Source organism: Paramormyrops kingsleyae, chromosome 9, assembly GCF_048594095.1.
Source record: "Paramormyrops kingsleyae isolate MSU_618 chromosome 9, PKINGS_0.4, whole genome shotgun sequence".
NCBI classification, from domain to species: domain Eukaryota; kingdom Metazoa; phylum Chordata; class Actinopteri; order Osteoglossiformes; family Mormyridae; genus Paramormyrops; species Paramormyrops kingsleyae.
The window spans coordinates 28,614,806-28,634,622 of NC_132805.1; the positions used below are offsets into that span (position 1 = coordinate 28,614,806).

General features: G+C 47.6%; 1 protein-coding gene across 7 annotated transcripts in view; it reads left to right on the top strand.

Annotated features, from left to right (window-relative positions):
* Nucleotides 1-19,817, top strand: part of ulk4 (unc-51 like kinase 4) — a 63,476-nt gene that overhangs the window by 42,362 nt on the left and 1,297 nt on the right. For all 7 annotated transcript variants that reach the window (XM_072716718.1, XM_072716722.1, XM_072716717.1 and 4 more), the window contains exons 32-36: nt 4,604-4,709; nt 6,936-7,102; nt 9,613-9,711; nt 10,110-10,295; nt 18,980-19,065. In XM_072716718.1, coding sequence (XP_072572819.1) covers nt 4,604-4,709; nt 6,936-7,102; nt 9,613-9,711; nt 10,110-10,295; nt 18,980-19,065 — 644 coding nt within the window. The remainder of the gene's footprint in view (nt 1-4,603; nt 4,710-6,935; nt 7,103-9,612; nt 9,712-10,109; nt 10,296-18,979; nt 19,066-19,817) is intronic.

The window sequence follows — 19,817 nt, forward strand, 5'->3', positions numbered from 1 at the left end:
TATTTTGGTTTTTCCTGGCCTCACTGCATTGCTGCGCAGATGCAGCCAGGTGCGACCTGCTCCCTTCGAGGACGTGTTGGCACCTAAGAAGGGAAGAGCTTCTCTGACCTCGGGCCCGTTCGTTCAGCACAATGTCTGCCCGTGTCACGAAGGCAACTCTTTCACTAAAAAGCCGTTACTAGCGTCAGCCTCACTACTAGATGTTTGTAAAGTGCGACAAACCTAAAGCCGTCATTTGTGGTGCTTGGAAGGAACCAACTCTTTATGTCACTGCCTTAAATGCTTAGTTGTCACTTTCAGGTGAGTGACTCTGTGGCGAAAATTGGGCGGTTCAGGTTCGGGGAACCACAGCTGAGCTTGCTGGGTCACCCTCAGGTTACTGATCATCTCAGTGTGAGCGTCTCTAATATAAACGTATAAATAATGGGTCCCCATCAGCTGAGCTTGCTGGTGTGCCGTGGCCGACCCATTCCGTGGACCCCCGTAACTGACTTCCTCCACGAGTAACGCCCTGTGAAGACCTTGGCTGCTTAATTATGCATAGAGCCATTGAAGATTCCATTAAGCAGTCCTGATAAAACGATGGCAGTATCCGGCACGATGGTCACCTTCCTCATTATCACGCTCCCCCAGCTCTCACCCATAGCCAATTTACAGCACGTAATTAGGGTCACCAGAAACAAACATTATTACCCGACCTTACAAATGCACGTGTAAAGCTGTGACTGTCGATTTCGGGAACCAGTTACCACTCCTTAACTCGGATAAAACCCACGGTGCGCTGGAATGACCTCCCAGCTCAGCCCCTAAATTCAGGCATGAATTATGGATAAGGGTGTTGGGGACATGAATGGACCTGCCGTAATTACTGGGAGCCAAGCTGCGTGACACACGTTATTCTGCAGGGCGCTCGACTGACAGGAGCTGAAGGAGCTCCGCAGCGGGAGATATGGAAATGGGAAATGGGGAAATGGGCAGCGTGACCCCATAATGCAGCTGATAAGAGGCGCTACAGACTGGCGTGATGACCTCATCCGGGCTGCTGTTTGTAATGCGCGCCTCATTAAACTGCCTGTATGTAATAACAATAAGTTACATTTATATAGCGCCTTTCACAATCCCAAGGTCGCTTTACAGGAAGGAAAAAATAAATATATCACTTGGATACACACGTGTCATGCATCTACTGTTTGCGGGGTGGGAGTCTTATTGAAGCAGCATTGTGTTAATGTTATACATCCTGTTTCCCGCTCTATAAACCACATCCTTTCATAACATTGTGTGCAGAACCAGTTAAATCCTAGTCCACACTTGTGCTGTAAATTGATGTAATTCTGAGTAATCTGTACCCTCCCTGTCACTGAACACTGCACATGCTGTTTACAGTGTTTCCTGTTGCATCCACCAGTATGCACCATTTATAGTGTTTCCCACTACACGTGCTGTTTACAGTGTTTCCTGCTGAGTGTTTCCCGCTGCACAACCTTTTTTTATAGTGTTTCCCATTGCACAAGCTGTTTGCAGTATTTCCTATTGCACATGTTGTTTACAGTGTTTCCTATCTACCACACATGCTGTTTACAGTGTTTCCTATCTACCACACATGCTGTTTACAGTGTTTCCCACTGCATATTCTGTTTACAGTGCTTCCCGTTGCACATGCTGTTTACGGTGTTTCCCACTGCATATTCTGTTTACAGTGCTTCCCGTTGCACATGCTGTTTATGGTGTTTCCTGCTGCACGTGCTGTTTACGGTGTTTCCCGCTGCACGTGCTGTTTACGGTGTTTCCCGCTTCACGTGCTGTTTACGGTGTTTCTCGTTGCACGTGCTGTTTACGGTGTTTCCCGCTGCACGTGCTGTTTACGGTGTTTCTCGTTGCACGTGCTGTTTACGGTGTTTCCCGCTGCACGTGCTGTTTACGGTGTTTCTCGTTGCACGTGCTGTTTACAGTCTTTCCCGCTGCACGTGCTGTTTGGAGTGTTTCCCACTGCACATGCTGTTTACAGTGTTTCCCACTGCATATTCTGTTTACAGTGCTTCCCGTTGCACATGCTGTTTACGGTGTTTCCCACTGCATATTCTGTTTACAGTGCTTCCCGTTGCACATGCTGTTTATGGTGTTTCCTGCTGCACATGCTGTTTATGGTGTTTCCCGCTGCACGTGCTGTTTACGATGTTTCCCGCTGCACGTGCTGTTTACGATGTTTCCCGCTGCACGTGCTGTTTACGGTATTTCCCACTGCACAAGCTGTTTACAGTGTTTCCCGCTGCACAAGCTGTTTACAGTGTTCCCCTCTGCTGGTTCCCATCTTGGCATATGGCTTTTCCCTCCTGTCCCTCTGGTCCCACAGCCGCCTTCCCCGTCTCTCTCTAAAAGTGTTAGAGCTCGTCTTGGAGGAGCTTTTTGGCCTGTAATTAAGCCCACCATTGATTTTCTCTCCTCCCTCCCTCTTCGTCCTCTTGCTCCTCACTCAGCAGCCCTCAGGTTTGCCCCCCCCCCCTCCCATTATCCTGGCAGCTCATTATGTTGCTTATCACCCACCCCAGACCCCCCCTCCACCACCCGCACCATCTGGCTGATTAAAACCTCCCAGTAGCTGCATTTCCAGGACCCACCACAGTCCATCCTTCTCCGAGTTTTCCTGTACTCCCTTCCTGGGGCTCCCACTCGTGTCAGAGGGCCGCCCCCCTTCTCTTTGATCTTCATTGGTCCCCAGCGTTTCTGTGACATCATCTGTCATGCCTGTCGCTGGCTGCATGTTCGTCGTGCTTCAGAGGATATTCTGTCCCATGATTCACACCATGACCCCAAGTCATAATTTGATGTTTTTAATGTGCAAATGTGTTTTACAGACATTGGATCAGGCTGAATTGTAGAGTTTATTTGTACCGCTGCAGTGTGCCATAGTAAAGCCATATTTTACAAATCTCAGCAGCTGTGGCCCCACCCCTTGTCTTCAATTTCCTCCTGAAAGCCCTCGTGTTGGTGCTGTCTTCCTGTGGGCATAGAGCAGATCTGCAGTTCAGGGTTCCCCAACCTGCTTCGTTAAGTAGCTTTCTTTGGGTCGTTTGCTTTTGTTGACCGACATAGCAGTACAAGCAGCAAGAGATTGGTCTCAAGTCATGGCTGTACTTTAATCAGGGGGTCAGTCAGGCTGTATTAATTAAGAGAGTCATCACCGTACACAGGGTGATTGCACTAGTTCTTAAGAGCCCTCTGTTTCGTATCCAAGGCAACACTGACCTGAGACAGCAAGCATCCACCCCATCAGTGGGTGGTCCTGCTCTTAACCTACAGCTTGCTGAATTCACGCTTTATTTTGTTTTCTTTTGTTTTGTTTTTTTTTTTATTCCAAAGTAGGGCTCGGCGATATATCAATGATATATATCAATAAAATATTGTATTGTATCATATCGTCATCAATTCGAATATGAGTATTGTGAAATAGCCTAAACACTTGTTTTCTTGCATAATTTCTACACAAATTCTATCAAAGTATGAGTTTGTTGTTGCTGTAATTTTTCATTATACCTATCGCTTGCTCCATAACTATTAGTAAAACAATTTGGTCATCATACTCAGAAAAACCTGAAAACCACCTGTTGAATTTTACATGAATTATAGAATAGTGTCATAAATATCGATATGTGATAATTTCTGAAAATATTGTGGTATAATTTTAGAGCATATCACCCAGCTCTAGTGAAACTCATTCCCCAGGACGAACAGCGAGGCAGTCAGAGAAAAAGAAAACCTACCAATAAAACATATTGTCGACATTTTCTAGTGTTACGCCCTACAACAAAAAAGTTTATTTTTTGTATGATTTATTTTTTAAAATTAAATTGCAGTTTGCAGTTCAATTTGCTGCCTTTTTCATTTTGTGAATCTGTTTAAGGGGATTTCTAAGGGAATTTTAAGCAAAAATGGAACATTGAAGTAAAGAAATAATGAATTATCTTGTGATAATTATTGATAGTTTCATATGAAAAAAAATTATCATGATAAAAGTTTGTTGTATCGGCCAGCCCTAATCCAAAGCGACATACATTTTTGAGAAAGCAGGTCAGTCAATCCCTGGAGTAACTGAAGGAGGATTAAGGGCCTTGTCACAGGGCCCAGTAGGAACATCACTCCACCAACAACGGGAACCTTCTGATTTCAGGCAGTGTGTCCTAATGTGCTGAGCCACACCCCCTCTTTGCATTAGATTTTGAACCATATGAAGAAAGATCTAGAGGTCAGGGTCTCCAGGCTGCACATACCAGCACCTACCTGCAATAGGGAGCGGACCCAGCCATGCTGGAAACTCCCATTTTTTACGGGCCTGGTGTCTATGGGGGAATGTTAATAGAAAGTGGAGAACAGATGATGTCATGCCTTTAGCACGTGAGTGCAAAGTGACACTGTATTGTCTTTTCTAGAATGTTCCATTGTGGGTGCGATAAGGTAAGCGCCGTGTAGGGTAAATGCCAGGCACTGTGTAATCTGTTCCCCCTTGCAGTGGGGTAATTGGTTGCGCAGCTGGGGCACGGGGGGGCTGCTGCAGGGTATCGTGGGGACCTCTCACCGGCCCCCTCTGCTGTCTGTGCCCTGACAGGAGCACCAGGAGAGTCCTCTGGGTGCCACCATGCAGAGCACCATGGCTCTGCTCAGCAACCTGACAGGCCAGAAGGACAGCGCCTTGCAGAGGCTCCATGGTGAAGGTACGACGCCCCCCTGACTCTGCACTGCCCTTCCTACATGCCACTGGATGTTAAACCGTCCCCCAGCGATCTGCAGCTTTGCTCAAATGACGTTTCCCTAAAGTCGTCAAAAAGTGAAATTGTCCCATGGAGAGACACATCATCTTTACATTATTTAGATTGTATTTTTATTTATTGAGCAGACGCCTTTAATCCAAGAGACATACATTTTTTTTTTTGAGACATCACTCAAATCAGTGCCGACACTGGGATTTGAGCCAGCGACCCTCTGATGACAGGCACAGCAGCCTAACTTGCTGAGCCTCACCCTCCCACCATATCCCATATTCCTCACACAGTGGCTCACGCACCATTATCTCCACATTTACTCTGGTTTAGTCCAGGCATCACTGCTCCAGCAGCTACGGGGGAAACGTGGGGGGGGGGGGAATATTCTAGAATGGCTTGGGGCTGTGGGGATATGGAGGAGCCCTCCCCTGTGCCGGTGTATCCCAGCTGCCCCTATCACATCATCCTCTCTCTCGCCCACAGACAGGCGCGCTCGTCATAAACAGCCCGTCTGATGCAATGTTCAGAACCGGGAAGGTGCTTTATCCTGCAGACGCTGCTGCCTGAGCAGGGGCCCAGCTGCCGGCGCCCTTAGCCTAGCCGCTGAATAATTAATAACACCAAGACCTGCTCGTCATGAACATCATGCAGAGGTTGCGCGGACCTAGTGATGCAATTGAATAAATTCAGTATATGTGTTAAGAGGGTCACATGCAAATAGCAGACTGCGACGGGTCGGCACCCCATCCTGGGTTGATCCCTGCCTTGAGCCCGTAGCCTCCAGGATAGGCTCCGGACCCCCCGCGACCCTGAAGAGCATAAACGATTACAGAAGATGGATGGATGGTAGGCGAGCAGCAGACTGAGATATTATTTACAGACGTGGAGAGTCGTGTTACCACTGGAGAGGTAGAAGGTGGAGGTAATTGCCCCCAGATAGTTGCACTGCTGTCCTCGCAGAGTAAACAAGCAGTAGGGCCATCTCTCTGCAGACCCCAAAGAAACGTATGAAGGAGCCAAAAATATCAAAGACGTCTCGGCTTCTGGACTGTAATTATTGAGGAGCCCTCGATGGCTTACACACAACCACACCATGAAGGCTTTGCTCTCGGCTGTCAGAGCCGGGAGATATCAGTCCATTTCAGGAAGCCCGGCGAGAGGCTACCTCTCTCCTGTTCAGGTCGACCGGCTCCTACCAAAGGAGGGTATTTTTGGAAGACTCAGCATCATTATGAAGGAATTAAGCTCGGTTTCCTGGAAACCGATGACCCAGCTCTAAATATAACCCTGACAATTAACACTATCTCAGTGGCGGTTTGCACCAAAACAAGGGGTGAAGACTGTCCCTCTAATTGGCTCTTTTCTCTGTGACTCGGAGCCAATAGAAAAGAACGGCATTCAAAAAAGGGAATGTGTGAGATTATGTTTACGACAGACGAGATCTCCGCAGAGCCAGAAGGCCAGGAGTAACCGCCAGTTTACTATATCTGTTTGTTTGTCATGTTAACATGCTATCAGGGAGGATTTGCACCTGACTGCAAATGATAGGAGGGGGTGTAGAGATATTTAGGGCAAGATCTTCATAACAAAGATGGAACTGTGACATATTAATTACTGTTAAGAAGTTTAAAATGAATTATTAAAATGAAACTGATAAGAATCTATTTTGAGTTTCTGGTCACAAGAATACTGTGCATTTTTTTTGGAAGACTATAATAAGGAATATGTGTGTATCCCACATCTGGATAAATCATGTGGTTTTCACAGCATATGACTGTTTGTAAGAGTAGATGGAGATGGCATTTGTCGGTTGCAGGCTGCCGTCTCGCTGAATATAGCAGTAAAAATCCCTGCCCTGATGAGAGATGGCAGGTTACGGTTGGAACACGCGTGTGAAAGATCATGCATCAGCGGCTCCTATTTCAGCACTGTTTGCTAATGACTTTATTTCTTAGGTTTGAGGAATGAGTCCCCTGTTTATGCACCCATTATTATCAGGACGCAGTAAAATCCTGAAATGTGACGTAATGACTGCTCTGGGTGTGTCTCCTTTTGCAGGTCGTATCTGATGTTCCTCACGGAGCAGGGCGGAGCTCGGGTGTGGATTAGCGTTAGCATTAGCGTTAGCCTCAGACCTGCTCACAGATGTCTAACGTGTGTCATTTTTTCCCCCATCAGCTCTGGTGGACATCATCTGCAGCGTCCTGTTCAAGGCAGCAGCCCTATACAGCGAGGGGGAGGACCAGGCTCTCGTGAAGAGGGCCCACAGCCTCCTGCTGCCGGCACTGGACGTCTTGCACAATGTTCTGAGGAGCACGTCCGCCGTGGTCAGGCAGGCCCTCCAGGTACAGCTTCACCGCATGCTCTCCAGACGGGACAGGGCTACTTCTGTTTTGCACTCATGACCAAGAAAACCTTAGAGATGCCACATTACTTCACTAGTAGAGTATGGGAGTGTTTGATGAAAGTCGATGTCTTATTTCATACAGTGGCTGTTGTTTACACTCATTAATTCACTCCTTAGCAACAACTGACGTCAATCCTGTGATCAGCATACAATCTCCTGAATGCTAATTTCTCTTTTCTGGTCTTCTCCGAGTTGTTTTGATGTTTTTTTATTATCTTTTTTTTTTATGGTGGCAGGGAGATGGAGCTTTTCAGCATTTTTGTGCATTACCAAGGCTCTTGCACCCGGCTGACCTTGGACCCCAGAGCCTTTTACCCCCCCAAGTCCAACCACAGGGGTTTAAGTTTCTTTCCTCCACTATGAGGCGTTTTACGTGTTTATTTAAGTGTAACCAAAGCTCATCGACAGCTATATTGGAAAGGGCGCTATTTATAAAAACAAACCTAATTATGAAAGCAGAAAATTTAAGGAAAACGTTTGTGACCTTTTAAAGGTTTAATTCCATTTGAGAATCGGAGCCACACGCCGTCTCTTTCCTTAATACTGTGTTTAAAAGTTTTGAATAGGTGGCATACTGTTGTGAGGTACCCAGTCCTCTGCTCCTGACTAAGTGTATCTTTATCCAGCTGCAGTGTGTGCATAATAATAATGTGCGTAATAATAAGCTAGCGAGGAAGGACCACAGGACACGGATAAATGAGGTTGAACTGGATGTCAGAACTCCTCCGCCATTAGGGACGCCATTCGTAAGCATCAGACGTCGTGTTCAAGTCTGAATGTCGTGCCATGCAGACCCTTGTCTGTTGTGTACAAAATTTCGCTGACAGTAAGACACCCACACAGGGTTACGACTGTTTTACAAGAGCTTTAACCCCTCCCAACCTAAAATAAATGTGCCCTAATTACTTTAAATGGTGTTTTCTTTGATTTCCATTAAAATTAGATCCCCCTATAAAGACTTAGCCCCTTAGCCCATTTTATAAACCTCTAGCGACACTCCTGTTACCCAGACGATCTAGGGAATCGGCAATAGCGAGTTTCTCGAGGTTTACAGTGTATAGTCATATCCAGGCCTGACTCCAGAGCCGCTTGTGTCAGTCAGGGAGTGTCACGTGTCTGCACTGAATGAAAGCTGTAACCTTGAGCGGGAAGCATCCGTTAAGCCCGCTGACGGAGCCTGGCAGCCTCTGAGCATGGCGGGCAGCCAGTAATCTGCTCTCAAAGCAGCATGACTTTATGATGCGTGAATTAGATTGTCATGCTCAAGTGAGTATATAGTGTCAGGCGTCCCCCGGACGAAATTGCTTTCTTTTTTATAGTAGGTGGAGGAATACGGGAGGACTAAGATGAATTGTATGGCTTTATTAATGTGTCACATGAAAGTGATATGTGTATGTCGTACCTCTGTGATTAGTACGTGCCGGCTTCCTGGCTGAGTGCTCAATGAAAACGGCGTGTCTTTATTCTCATTTACATGAATTCATCTGTGTGGCAAATGCAGCGCGAAATACAGATGCCGGAAAATCACACCCGGCTTTGTGGTCCAGCATGAGACTCCCTGACTGGGGCTGACTACACCACTAAACATCAGCCCCGTCTCTGTCTCCGTCCTCGTCTCTGTCTGTACCTTTCCCCGTCCCCATCTCTGTCTGGGACTCCGTCTGTATCCCCATCTCTGTCCTCGTCCCTGTCTCTGTCTATGTCCCCATCTCTGTCCTCGTCCCTGTCTATGTCCCCATCTCTGTCCTCATCCCTGTCTGTCTCTGTCTTCGTCCCTGTCTCTGTCTATGTCCCCATCTCTGTCCTCGTCCCTGTCTGTCTCTGTCCTCGTCCCTGTCTGTCTCTGTCCTCGTCCCTGTCTCTGTCTCTGTCCCCATCTTCGTCCTCATCTTTGTCTCTGTCTATGTCCCCATCTCTGTCCTCATCCCTGTCTCTTTCTATGCCCCCATCTCTGTCATTCGTCCCTGTCTGTCTCTGTCTTCGTCCCTGTCTCTGTCTATGTCCCCATCTCTGTCCTCGTCCCTGTCTGTCTCTGTCCTCGTCCCTGTCTCTGTCTCTGTCCCCATCTTCGTCCTCATCTTTGTCTCTGTCTATGTCCCCATCTCTGTCCTCATCCCTGTCTCTTTCTATGCCCCCATCTCTGTCATTCGTCCCTGTCTGTCTCTGTCTTCGTCCCTGTCTCTGTCTATGTCCCCATCCCTGTCTGTCTCTGTCCTCGTCCCTGTCTCTGTCTCTGTCCCCATCTTCGTCCTCATCTTTGTCTCTGTCTATGTCCCCATCTCTGTCCTCATCCCTGTCTCTTTCTATGTCCCCATCTCTGTCCTTCGTCCCTGTCTGTCTCTGTCCTCGTCCCTGTCTCTGTCTCTGTCCCCATCTTCGTCCTCGTCTTTGTCTCTGTCTATATCCCCTTCTCTGCTTTCATCCCTGTCTCCCCCTCTTCCTTCCAAGGCCCAGAGGTTGGAGTCCCGAGGGGAAGTCCAGACCGCGGAGGACCTGCTGCTCCTGAACAAGCCTCTGGCCGAGCTCAGCAGCCTTCTCATCCAGCTGGTGAGACGCGCCGGTCACCGTCACCTTAGGGCCCCTCCCACCCAGCTTGGCAGGTCATGGTGTTTGGGGGGCAGACTGCCCCCAGTTATTAAGCAGCCTTCTGTTTAGTGGCAGCAGGAAGGGGAGACAAGGTGCAGACGTTTAGAACGATAACTCGCACAGGTCCTAGCAAAGGTCTGTTCAGGCGTAGTGCTGTTTACAGGAAGCGCTTCATGTCTGGGTCTGAATTTCTGCCGCATCAGTGTCAATCATATCAGGTTATGTTCCATAATGTCTTCTGACTTTGGGAAGGTTTTAAAACTCCAGCTGGATGGGGACTCATTCGCTTGTGTTGCAGGAGTTGCGCTGGCATTCTCCTTTTGATATAAGTGTGGGGGTCTCTGGGTGTCCTCTCGCAGCTCCCCGGCAGAGATCTGGAGGTTTATGAGGAGGCCATCCAGTGTCTGTCCCTCCTGGTGCAGCTGTACGGAGGCGAGGGCCTGGCCTGCCTGTGCCCAGAGGACCTGCAGAGCTTGGCCTGTGTTCTGGAGGTCCAGTCGGACCCCAGACAGCAAAGATTACTCCTGAGGGTGATCAAGCGGCTGGTGAGTATGGGAGGGTCCCCTGAGAGTGCATTCCTGCTTCAGAAATACACATGAATGGCAATCAATCCTTAGCCAGATGTAGCCACCTAAAGAAGCAGATACATCCTCCTGAGACCCCAGGGAAAAAGTGTCCGTCAATTTTAGGTTATTTGTCTTTGGAGGAAATAAGACATCTTACAATTTAGATTTTTTCAAATTTATTTTTATTTTTAATTTCACAGCATGTCCTCTTTAGTGTACAGCAGCAATAAATATGTTTCCTTACATCAGTGAAAAGATAAATGCAAAAACTAAAAAAATAAATGAATGGGTGGGGTCTCAGGAGGATATTACCAATGGTGGCACCTCAAGGCACATGCTTGCCACTCTTTACATTTACCAGCCATCACCCCCAACTATACCACCATTGCAAATAGCAGGGAGGACTCAGGTCATGTGACCATGTCTGTGATTAGACAGTTGAAATGTAACAGCTTTCTGTCTCGCATATCGAGGAAGTGGAAGTCCATGTTTATAACATTGTGTATTAGATATGCATTATGTACTAATTAACATATGGAATATGCAGAAACGTATCTGTCACATCACTGTAGTCTAAGAAGTGTGTCCATGGCGAATCGTTTTTTGTGAGTTGAGGGAGTAGCGATAATGAAACGTCGTTGTTTGTTTTGCTGGTGGTGATTGTGTTTGGTGGGCTGAGTGGTCAGAGTGCGGCGTCTGGGTTCAGCTCTCAGCCGGTGCACTTTGAAGTTTGATAAGCCCCCAGCACACGACCGCCTATGTGCTGGTCATGTGACACGTCTGAGAAAGGCCACACCAAGCCCCCAACAAGCGCAGCCTGACACACTGCCTTCCCCGATAAATGCTGATTTTCAGACTCACATTCCAGAGCATGAGCATTTTCACCCAAGTATTCTTTTCACACTCAACTCTAAACACAACTCACATAGGTACTATGAAATGTAAGACGATAAACACAGAACCAGCACGTAAAATATGCTCTTATATCTGGCTGTCTCTAGACTCCTGTTCAAAGAGGTAGAAGAGCTTAATGATGTCATTCATTCATTCATCCATCTTCCAATCGCTTTTTTACCTTCGAGTCATGCTACTTTTTTCATTCATCTATCCATCCATTGTTTATCCTCATCAGTGTTGCAGGTATTGTTCCTAAAATATTGTAATAATCAGCATTGTGCCTGTTGGCCATTTCCATTTTCTATTCCCACTTGTCCTATGCAGGGAATAACCCAGGATGGGACCCCAGCCCGTCATAGGGCACTGCACCTCTGCTATTGGCTGTAATCCAGTTACACTGCCCTCTGTTGGTATTTTCATTGGCTGATGTCAGGTGTGCATGTATTGGGACGCACATTTGCTTCAATGGGCTGTTTTAATTGCTGTTTTCATCCACCTGGTTGGAATATTTCATTGTTAAATAATGATTTTAAGAACATTTATACTCAGGTTTGAGCACCAACTGCAGCAATCTTCTTCAATTTTTCCATGACAAGCTTATAATATGTGTCTGATTCTTACACACACACACAGACTTGAAGACCTGGGTATGTGTGACTTTCTCTTGAGTGAAAATGAAGTGAATGGGAGTCTTGACCACTAGCTGGACCATTGATAGTGTATTTCTAAAGCTGTTCCAGTGGCTGTATTGTGCTGGATGATTTATTTTATAAATACAGTCAGCCCTTTATTGAGATATGGATATATCCGCGTGTTTGAAGCGTGGCACCTACCCTGGCTCCGCGTGTTTGAAGCGTGGCACCTACCCTGGCTCCGCGTGTTTGAAGCGTGACACCTACCCTGGGTTCATCTGTCATCGACGTCCAGCTTCTCACTGTCTGACAGCCTGCAGGCCACCTACCGATGTCTCATCCTTCTCTCTCTCTCCGTCATCGCACACACTTCCTATGAGGCTGCTTTGTGTCTGTAAAGATAAAAAAATCATGATTATAGTCTCCTGGTAAGTGAGCAGCTTGAGTGTTTGCACCCGTATTGTTTTGTACTCAAAAGCGAGCTTGTTTATTCCACTGCGTCCCTGCGATTGTCGGGGTTATGATCATCTCTCCCTTGCAATGACACAGGTGTGATTACGCACCTCTCTGCATGTGTTGGGGGTGGGCTGCAGAGTGTCGGCGGGGGGGTGTTTTTCTGGGGCAGTCGCCGGTGGTGACGGGTCACGACAGCGAATTAGACGTGACGTGCTAGGGAGGGTGTACCTCCGTCAGACAGACAGAGAGAGAGGGGTGGGGTTCAGGGTGGTGTGTCTGCTGACACCCCCATACTTATTTTTACACCTCGACGGCACACAGCCCCCACCCAGCCTCTTTCAGGCAGACCCTTAGCCTTGTCTGGAACATTAGCAGCGTCAGTGAGTGCAGCTGTCTGTTAGCATCACTATCAGCAGGTTAACAGCCCAGGAATCGGTCAGCATCACTGTCACCCGGTTAACAGCTCAGATATCCATGAGCATCACTATCAGCAGGTTAACAGTGTGGGTGTCTGTTAGGATCACTATCCCTGCTCTCCTCCTCCACCCTCCCAGCTCCCTCCTGCTCTCCTCCTCCACCCTCCCAGCTCCCTCCTGCTCTCCTCCTCCACCCTCCCAGCCCCCTCCTGCTCTCCTCCTCCACCCTCCCAGCTCCCTCCTGCTCTCCTCCTCCACCCTCCCAGCTCCCTCCTGCTCTCCTCCTCCACCCTCCCAGCTCCCTCCTGATCTCCTCCTCCACCCTCCCAGCTCCCTCCTGCTCTCCTCCTCCACCCTCCCAGCCCCCTCCTGCTCTCCCTCTCCACCTCCCAGCTCCCTCCTGTCCCCCCCAGCAGCTGCATGGCTCTCCCCTTTATCTCCCAAAACAGCATCAACAGGCAGCTTCTGCCTCTGGCCCCGTCAGTAATTAAGGGTCAGTGCTCATGGAGCGGTTGCTTTTTCACTCACCCGCCAGACTGTCTAGTTCAAGCTGCCCCCTCTGTGCAGCAGTCAGCGTTAATCAGTAATGCAGTTAATCAGCCTTGTTTTTATATTGACTGTGGATCTGGGCTTTAGTATTGGAAGAGCACTTCTTCCATCAGGATTGTGTGGGTTCTGAAGCAGTCAATTCTGTTCTAGTTATCATGCAGGAAGGAAAGTGTGTGTGTTAGAGATCTGTGTGTGTGGTCCAGGTATACCTTACATTGTGGGGACCAGTTTTTTTTTTTTTTTTACCTTTATGGGCATTAGTTTCGTGGTCCCCATATGGAAAAACACTATATTATAAAAATCCATGACTGAAAAATGAAAAAACTAAAAATGCAAAAACTTGTATTTTGTTTGGTTACTTGTGGTTATGGCTGGGTAGGGGTTATGGTTGTCATAGTTAGGGTTAGAATTTTTCCTATAGAAATGAATAAGCGGTCGCCAAAAAGATATGATTACACAACTGTGTGTGTGTGTGTGTGTGTGTGTGTGTGTGTGAGAGAGAGAGAGAGAGAGAGAGAGAGCTTGCAATGTCATAAACGCTGTATGCGTACCTGTCGAAACACCATTACCCCAATGAGCCAGGTGTGGCTGTTATAAACATATTGATCGACCCCAGATTGATAAGTCCAAGGTGCTCATCCTGCTGCAGACCACAGCTCTGTACCTGGTAGTGTATGTTTTTTTTCCTATTCTCTCATCAGCACCTGTCACCAATGATCTGTCAAATAACGATACTTCTCCATATAGAACATGCCCAATGAGAGGTGATCTCATTATGCTGTGTAGTGCCACCGTAAACATCACAAAGGCACTTTCACCAAGGAGGTAACAGAAATTAGTGCCCTGTCGTTGTCCCCACCCCGAGACACAGCCAGCACTAACGCCGCTGTTGTTCTTAATTAGTTTTCCTTTCAGTGTCCGCTAACCGCCTCGCCCGCCTGGGGTCTGAATCAGCGCTAGGCCGCTTATCGTACAGGAGACAGCGCTGGGTGAGAAATTGGCCGACACCAGGGGGGTGCCCTCTGTGTGGCATCGTAATGAGACTCACTGCACTCGGACGGAAGGCTGAAACGGGACGGACAGCCTGGCAGCCGCATCGCATGGCAGCTGCTGCATGCAAGGATTTTCTGAAGAGTCTTGTTTCCACTGTGGTACAGGGCACAAGTGTTTTTGGGGGCTGTTTCCTGGAGTATCTCCTCTCTGCGGGACCCTTTCTACTCCCCTGTCATGTGCTGCAGGCTTTAGCTGTGATTTCTTCTCTAAACTCCATCTCGGTCTGGCAGTCGGCTGGATGGGCGGAGTCGGCTCTGCCGATCGGTGTTTGACGGGGTGGGGGACATAGACACGCCTCCATGTGTCAGGTGCCACATGTTATCGCGGACACAGATCTGCCTTAAGATCTGCATTCGCTTGCTCTCAGCCAGGCTGGAGATCCTGGGTAATCTGATTTTTTTTATTCTCTTACTTGAATTGCCGAACTTAGATGTGTATCTATTGTCTAATCTGAGGATGTTATGAGGGAATTTAGGAAACTTATCCATCCATCCGTTCATCCATCCAACTGTCCCTCCATCCATCCATCCATTTTCCATACCTGATTCTGAACTCTATGGTCGCAAGGGGCTTGGACCCAATGCGTGTAGGACACTCTCTCACACTCATGCACACTTTGACGTTCCCCATTTCCCCATATGCGTGTGTGAGTTTCCTCCCACAAAACCGTATTGTTATATAATATTGATGACATCATACGTCCTCATCGGCATGACCCTGAGACTTGTGTGCTGTGCTGCTGTTCACTTCGAAAGGATGCAAAGCTGAGCCAAATCAGATGCGTCAGTATTGCGTTCCAGCAGACAGAGGTAGAGTACATGCTGAGCGGCAGCCATCTGAGGTGGACAGAATAGCAGAACGGCGACGAGGGTCAAACGTCCATCCAGCCACAACAGTGAGGCTCGGAAACCCTGCTGGTCAGGATATCATTCATGAAACATGAGCATCACTCTCCTAATCAGCATGAATATCACTGATTAATGACACACATATAGATATTTTCCATCTATGTTTGTGTGGAAAACTGGGAAGAACATTTGAATGCATGAGATCCTGACAGAGTTTGTTTCCATGCTACTGGAGTCTGTCACGTGCAGCACGTTTGTTCCGAATTTGCCTTGCAAATCAAATGTATGCAGACAGATATCGGCAGCAGAAATAAGCTCCTTCATTTGCTGACTCACCCATATGTTCTGCTCCATGTTGAGATGCTGGGGAAATTAATTTGGATGGGAGTGTTTACTTGTTGAGCTCAGGAACTGTGACTCGATTCCAGCATGGTTGTGACATTATTCCAGGATAATTTCAGTTTGACTTTCAGAGTTTGTTTCATTTTGTCCTGGGGGGTTTCATGAGCCCATTTTCACTGGATACATGTGTAAAATAACTGAAATGGTACCTGTGTTTCAGTACTGGTGTTTAGTAATTAAAGTCCAGATTCCATCACAGCTGACGGAGATGCCCTGTGCCGGGTTGTGGATCGCGGCGATGCGGCTTGTTCTAAGCAGACCACAGTTTCGAGCACGGCATCAGTTTGGGGGGGGTGCCCATGTAGCAACACGGAGGGGGGTGGGGGCTGTTTATGATGCAGTGTATTCTGAGGCTCATCTTATGAAATGAGCTGTGGTGCTGATGTGGCCAGACTGCCAATTGCTGCCCCCGTCTGCACGCTCCACAGAAGATTAAAGCCCAAAACACCCCCCCAGCCTCACAGCTTTCAGAAACCCCTGTCTTCACTCTCTCTCCGCGGTCTGATGGACCATCTCCATCTTCAGCTGAACTTTCCCTGTAACCTTTCTGTATGAGTCATATCACCATTTCACACGGCTGCTGTGCACTGTTAATTACTCTTGCTTTGGTGACTGAAAAATACAGTGTAGAATTATAATTTAATTCAAACTAATGCCCTTAATTTTAGCAAGTAAACCTTTAAACCTTTTTTATATAAGACTTGGAATCCTGAGTGACAGCCGTTTCCTTAAGATTTATTTTAAACCCACCAGGAAATGCCTGGTTTTATGCTCTCTCTTTTTTTTCCACTGACCTTTTTTCAGGAAGGTCTCAGGACACATCAGCTGTTAAACCTCCTACAGGGCACTGCAGAGTGAGAGTTTGTAAGTTTGGAAGTATGAGGAAAGTAGCGGCTTATGCAGAGAGCAGGGAGTTTCACAGTGAAATATCATCCGGACCAATAGATTCGTGTCTAATAAGGTTAATATATGTTAAATCCAGAAATTTGGTTTTAGGGCTCTTTGTGTAGTTATTGGATCCCACAAGGGGAAAGATCATCCTGAGGTGAGGAGAGAGAAATAGAGGATCTTCCTGCTTTCATTTCACACAGAGCATCACAGATGGTGTCAGGCTTCTGATGCAACTTGTTTTTTCTGAAAACATTTGGATGTTCTCCTTTATAAATGGATTTCACAGCCTTCTCATCTACGCAGTATGATATATCGTTTCCGTAAGGTCTTTAAGTAATGCTTTAACTGGGAACCTGAAATGCACATCTCTCTGAGTGCCAAATTAGGTCCATTCTCAGGACCTCAGAGCCTCTGGGAGCCTGAAATGTCTCTTTGAGTGCCACAGGTTCATCCGCAGCATCCCGGAGCCTCTGGGAGCCTGAAATGTCTCTTTGAGTGCCAATCAGGTTTATCCTCAGGGCCTCAGGGAGCCTGAAATGTCTCTCTGAGTGCTGATCATCATCTGCCGTTTCTGCACGTTTCTGAGGTGTTAGCTGGTAATGAAACCAGCCTCAAAGAAACACCAGGCAAGATGTTGCAGGAATTAATGGGGGCAAAAGACACGGAGACGCCGGGAACATTTCTGGTGATATGAGAGAGTGACCTTGTGAGTAGGACACTCCATTTGTGGCTGGTTTGAAAAGAGTCTCAGTTGTAATCAGACTGATCAGTCTTTCAAACATGTTTTAAAGAATTTTAAACAGTTGTCATGTCGTCGTCATTATCATTGATATATGTAGTTAAAGGACGTTTTAACGATAAGTCCTGTGTTTTTGTTTATCATAGAGGAGGCAGGGTCACAAATTATATAACGGAGAAAAGCTATACACGTATACTTCATCACAATCACCGTTGATACCTGTCGTGTCTGTAAGGGATTGTGTTATCCACAGGACTGACACACTTAATCACGCGCGTCCTCGTTAGTCATCTTCATGGACCACAAGCCGCATGCTGGGTCTGCGGGCCGCACACGAGAGAATTATTCTCCGGGTGGGAGTTAATGGCGCGTGATGTCAGAAGGGCTCTCTTGTCATGATGATGCCTTTAAACAGCTTTAAACCGTTTAGCCTCGATGAATAATGTCATCAGGCACCAGCTGTTCCGTCTCACTGCGTCCACTGAGACCGACCGGCCGGCCGGAGTACCCTCTGCCTCACCCACTGTACATGGTCCAGGTCGCCACTGTCATCCTCTTTATGAAAGTTGGACATTCCTTATTTTGCGGGAATAATTAGATAAACAGCCGTCTGAGGTGCGTGACTCTGTTGCCTGGTAACGGCCAAGCAGCCCTGCGGCTGAGCGGGGGGGGGGGGGCGGCGATGTCATTGTAGCGACGTTAAAATCCATTAGCACATTTATAAACTTGGCCAAGTAATTACTTGCCAGACAGCTTGTCTTAAAATTGCATTAAGCGCAGGAAAATTGTCACATTTCACAGCTTCCCTGGAAAAAGTGATTTAATGTATCTCTGCTACTGCCCATCTGCGAGTTAATCAGGATTATTTTAAGGATATATTTGAAAGGATGCTACACTGAAATGTACACAATAAAATCCTTTTATTAGTCTGTTTTTTCCTGAGATTTTTGGTATTGTCTGATTTTCTTGACAGAAAGGTGCTACTTTTAACATGATTAATTATAAACGAATTTGTCTCATGTCACTTCACACTCTCAATGCATAAACTATATTTAATCCTTATTTTTGACAACATAATTACACCCAGCGTGTAGCAGTGTGCACTTTATCATAAGCTTATGCTTTACATAAACCTTGCAGTAGCTGTAGAAATGTAAAAGCTACAGGTAGTTGCAGATAATAAAATCAGATCAGCTGTCTGTTACAGAAGGACATCTTGAAAGTGCTACCGTTAAAAGGCGCGTGTCACCAAGGCCCAGATTGCGGGCATTCAGACGCAGGACAGCGGCATCTCAGCCTTGGGCTTTGTGCTTGTGTGAAGCGTGGCTGTGCTGTGGTATGAGCGAGACACAGTTTCCGCCGTCACGAGTTCAGCCTCGCGTCTGCAGCGTGGGCTTTATACAAAGGCGCAGATCAGAGAGGGCAACTTGAAAGCCTCGCAGCGTTTCTGGGAGAGACACAGACAGAGAGCGGGTGAGGACGTGTGGGTCACCCCCCCCCCGCAATACAGAGCTCCAGCGCTCTCCTGACATCCGCACGGAGCTTCTGTTCCTCGGTGTGGCGAGCCGGGCGCCACAGCCCGCTGACGTGGCGGGATATGCAGCTGGTCCAGCGTCACCAAGGCCTTGGGGACACCATGTCTGTTCACACGCTCCGCTGCTCCCCCATTAACTGTACCTGGCATCTCGCCCAATTTCTTCACACATCTTCTCTTGTCGGATGCTCTTATCCCTTTGATGGGGGGAGGGGTTTGAACATGTGGCGTGTGATTCCCCCGCAGATCACCTGCACGGACGGGTCCGGCCGCCGTCTGCTGGGAGGGAGCCGACTGCTGCAGGAACTGCAGAGACTAGCTCAGTCCACCAGGTGAGCTCCCCCAGGGGGGCGAAGTTCAGTCACCAGCCACCCCCCCCCCCCCCTTCCCAGCAGCTCTCCAGCCCTGCGGTGACTGACATCCCCACCCCCCACCCCACCGCATCAGGCCCCGACCTTCCTTTTGTTGCTGTGGTTCTTTGATCCGTGCCGGTTGCACGAGGCCAAGTCAGCCTTTTGTGATGAAAGATTCCTCCAGCTCTCACTCCCTATACACATATACTGGTGCATTGTTGAGCTGCCCATATCCCCCCCCCCCCCCCCCACATCTGTCTAAAGCAAGAAAGTGACCCCTTTGAATGTGCCTGCAGGGGCCTGTAAGAGAAGGCAGCTCTGGAAGACCTTCAAGTGCATTTGTGTCGCTGCCAACGCTGCTGTTAAATTCCTTTCCACAAGACTAAAGAAAGGCTTGCAAAGAGTATTTCTATTAAAAAATACTTCCAGCCACAGAGGAAATTAATTATTCTCACTGTTGGAGTAGGTGTGAACATCAAAGAATGGTATTTATTTAGTTTCCTTTAGTGACAAGTGTGCTTCAGGTTAGGAAATTTCCAATTCGATGTCTTTTTTTGTAATATTTACGTTTTCATGTTGTGACTCACTTATTTTACATTGAAATATCGAATGCTGAGTCATTGAAATAGTACCTTGTCTGCGACACCTATTTGTATCATAGAGGCGGCCCGTGTCACTGTGGTCTGAAACATCACGTTACACCTGTTACCCATTTGTACAGACTGGCTGCT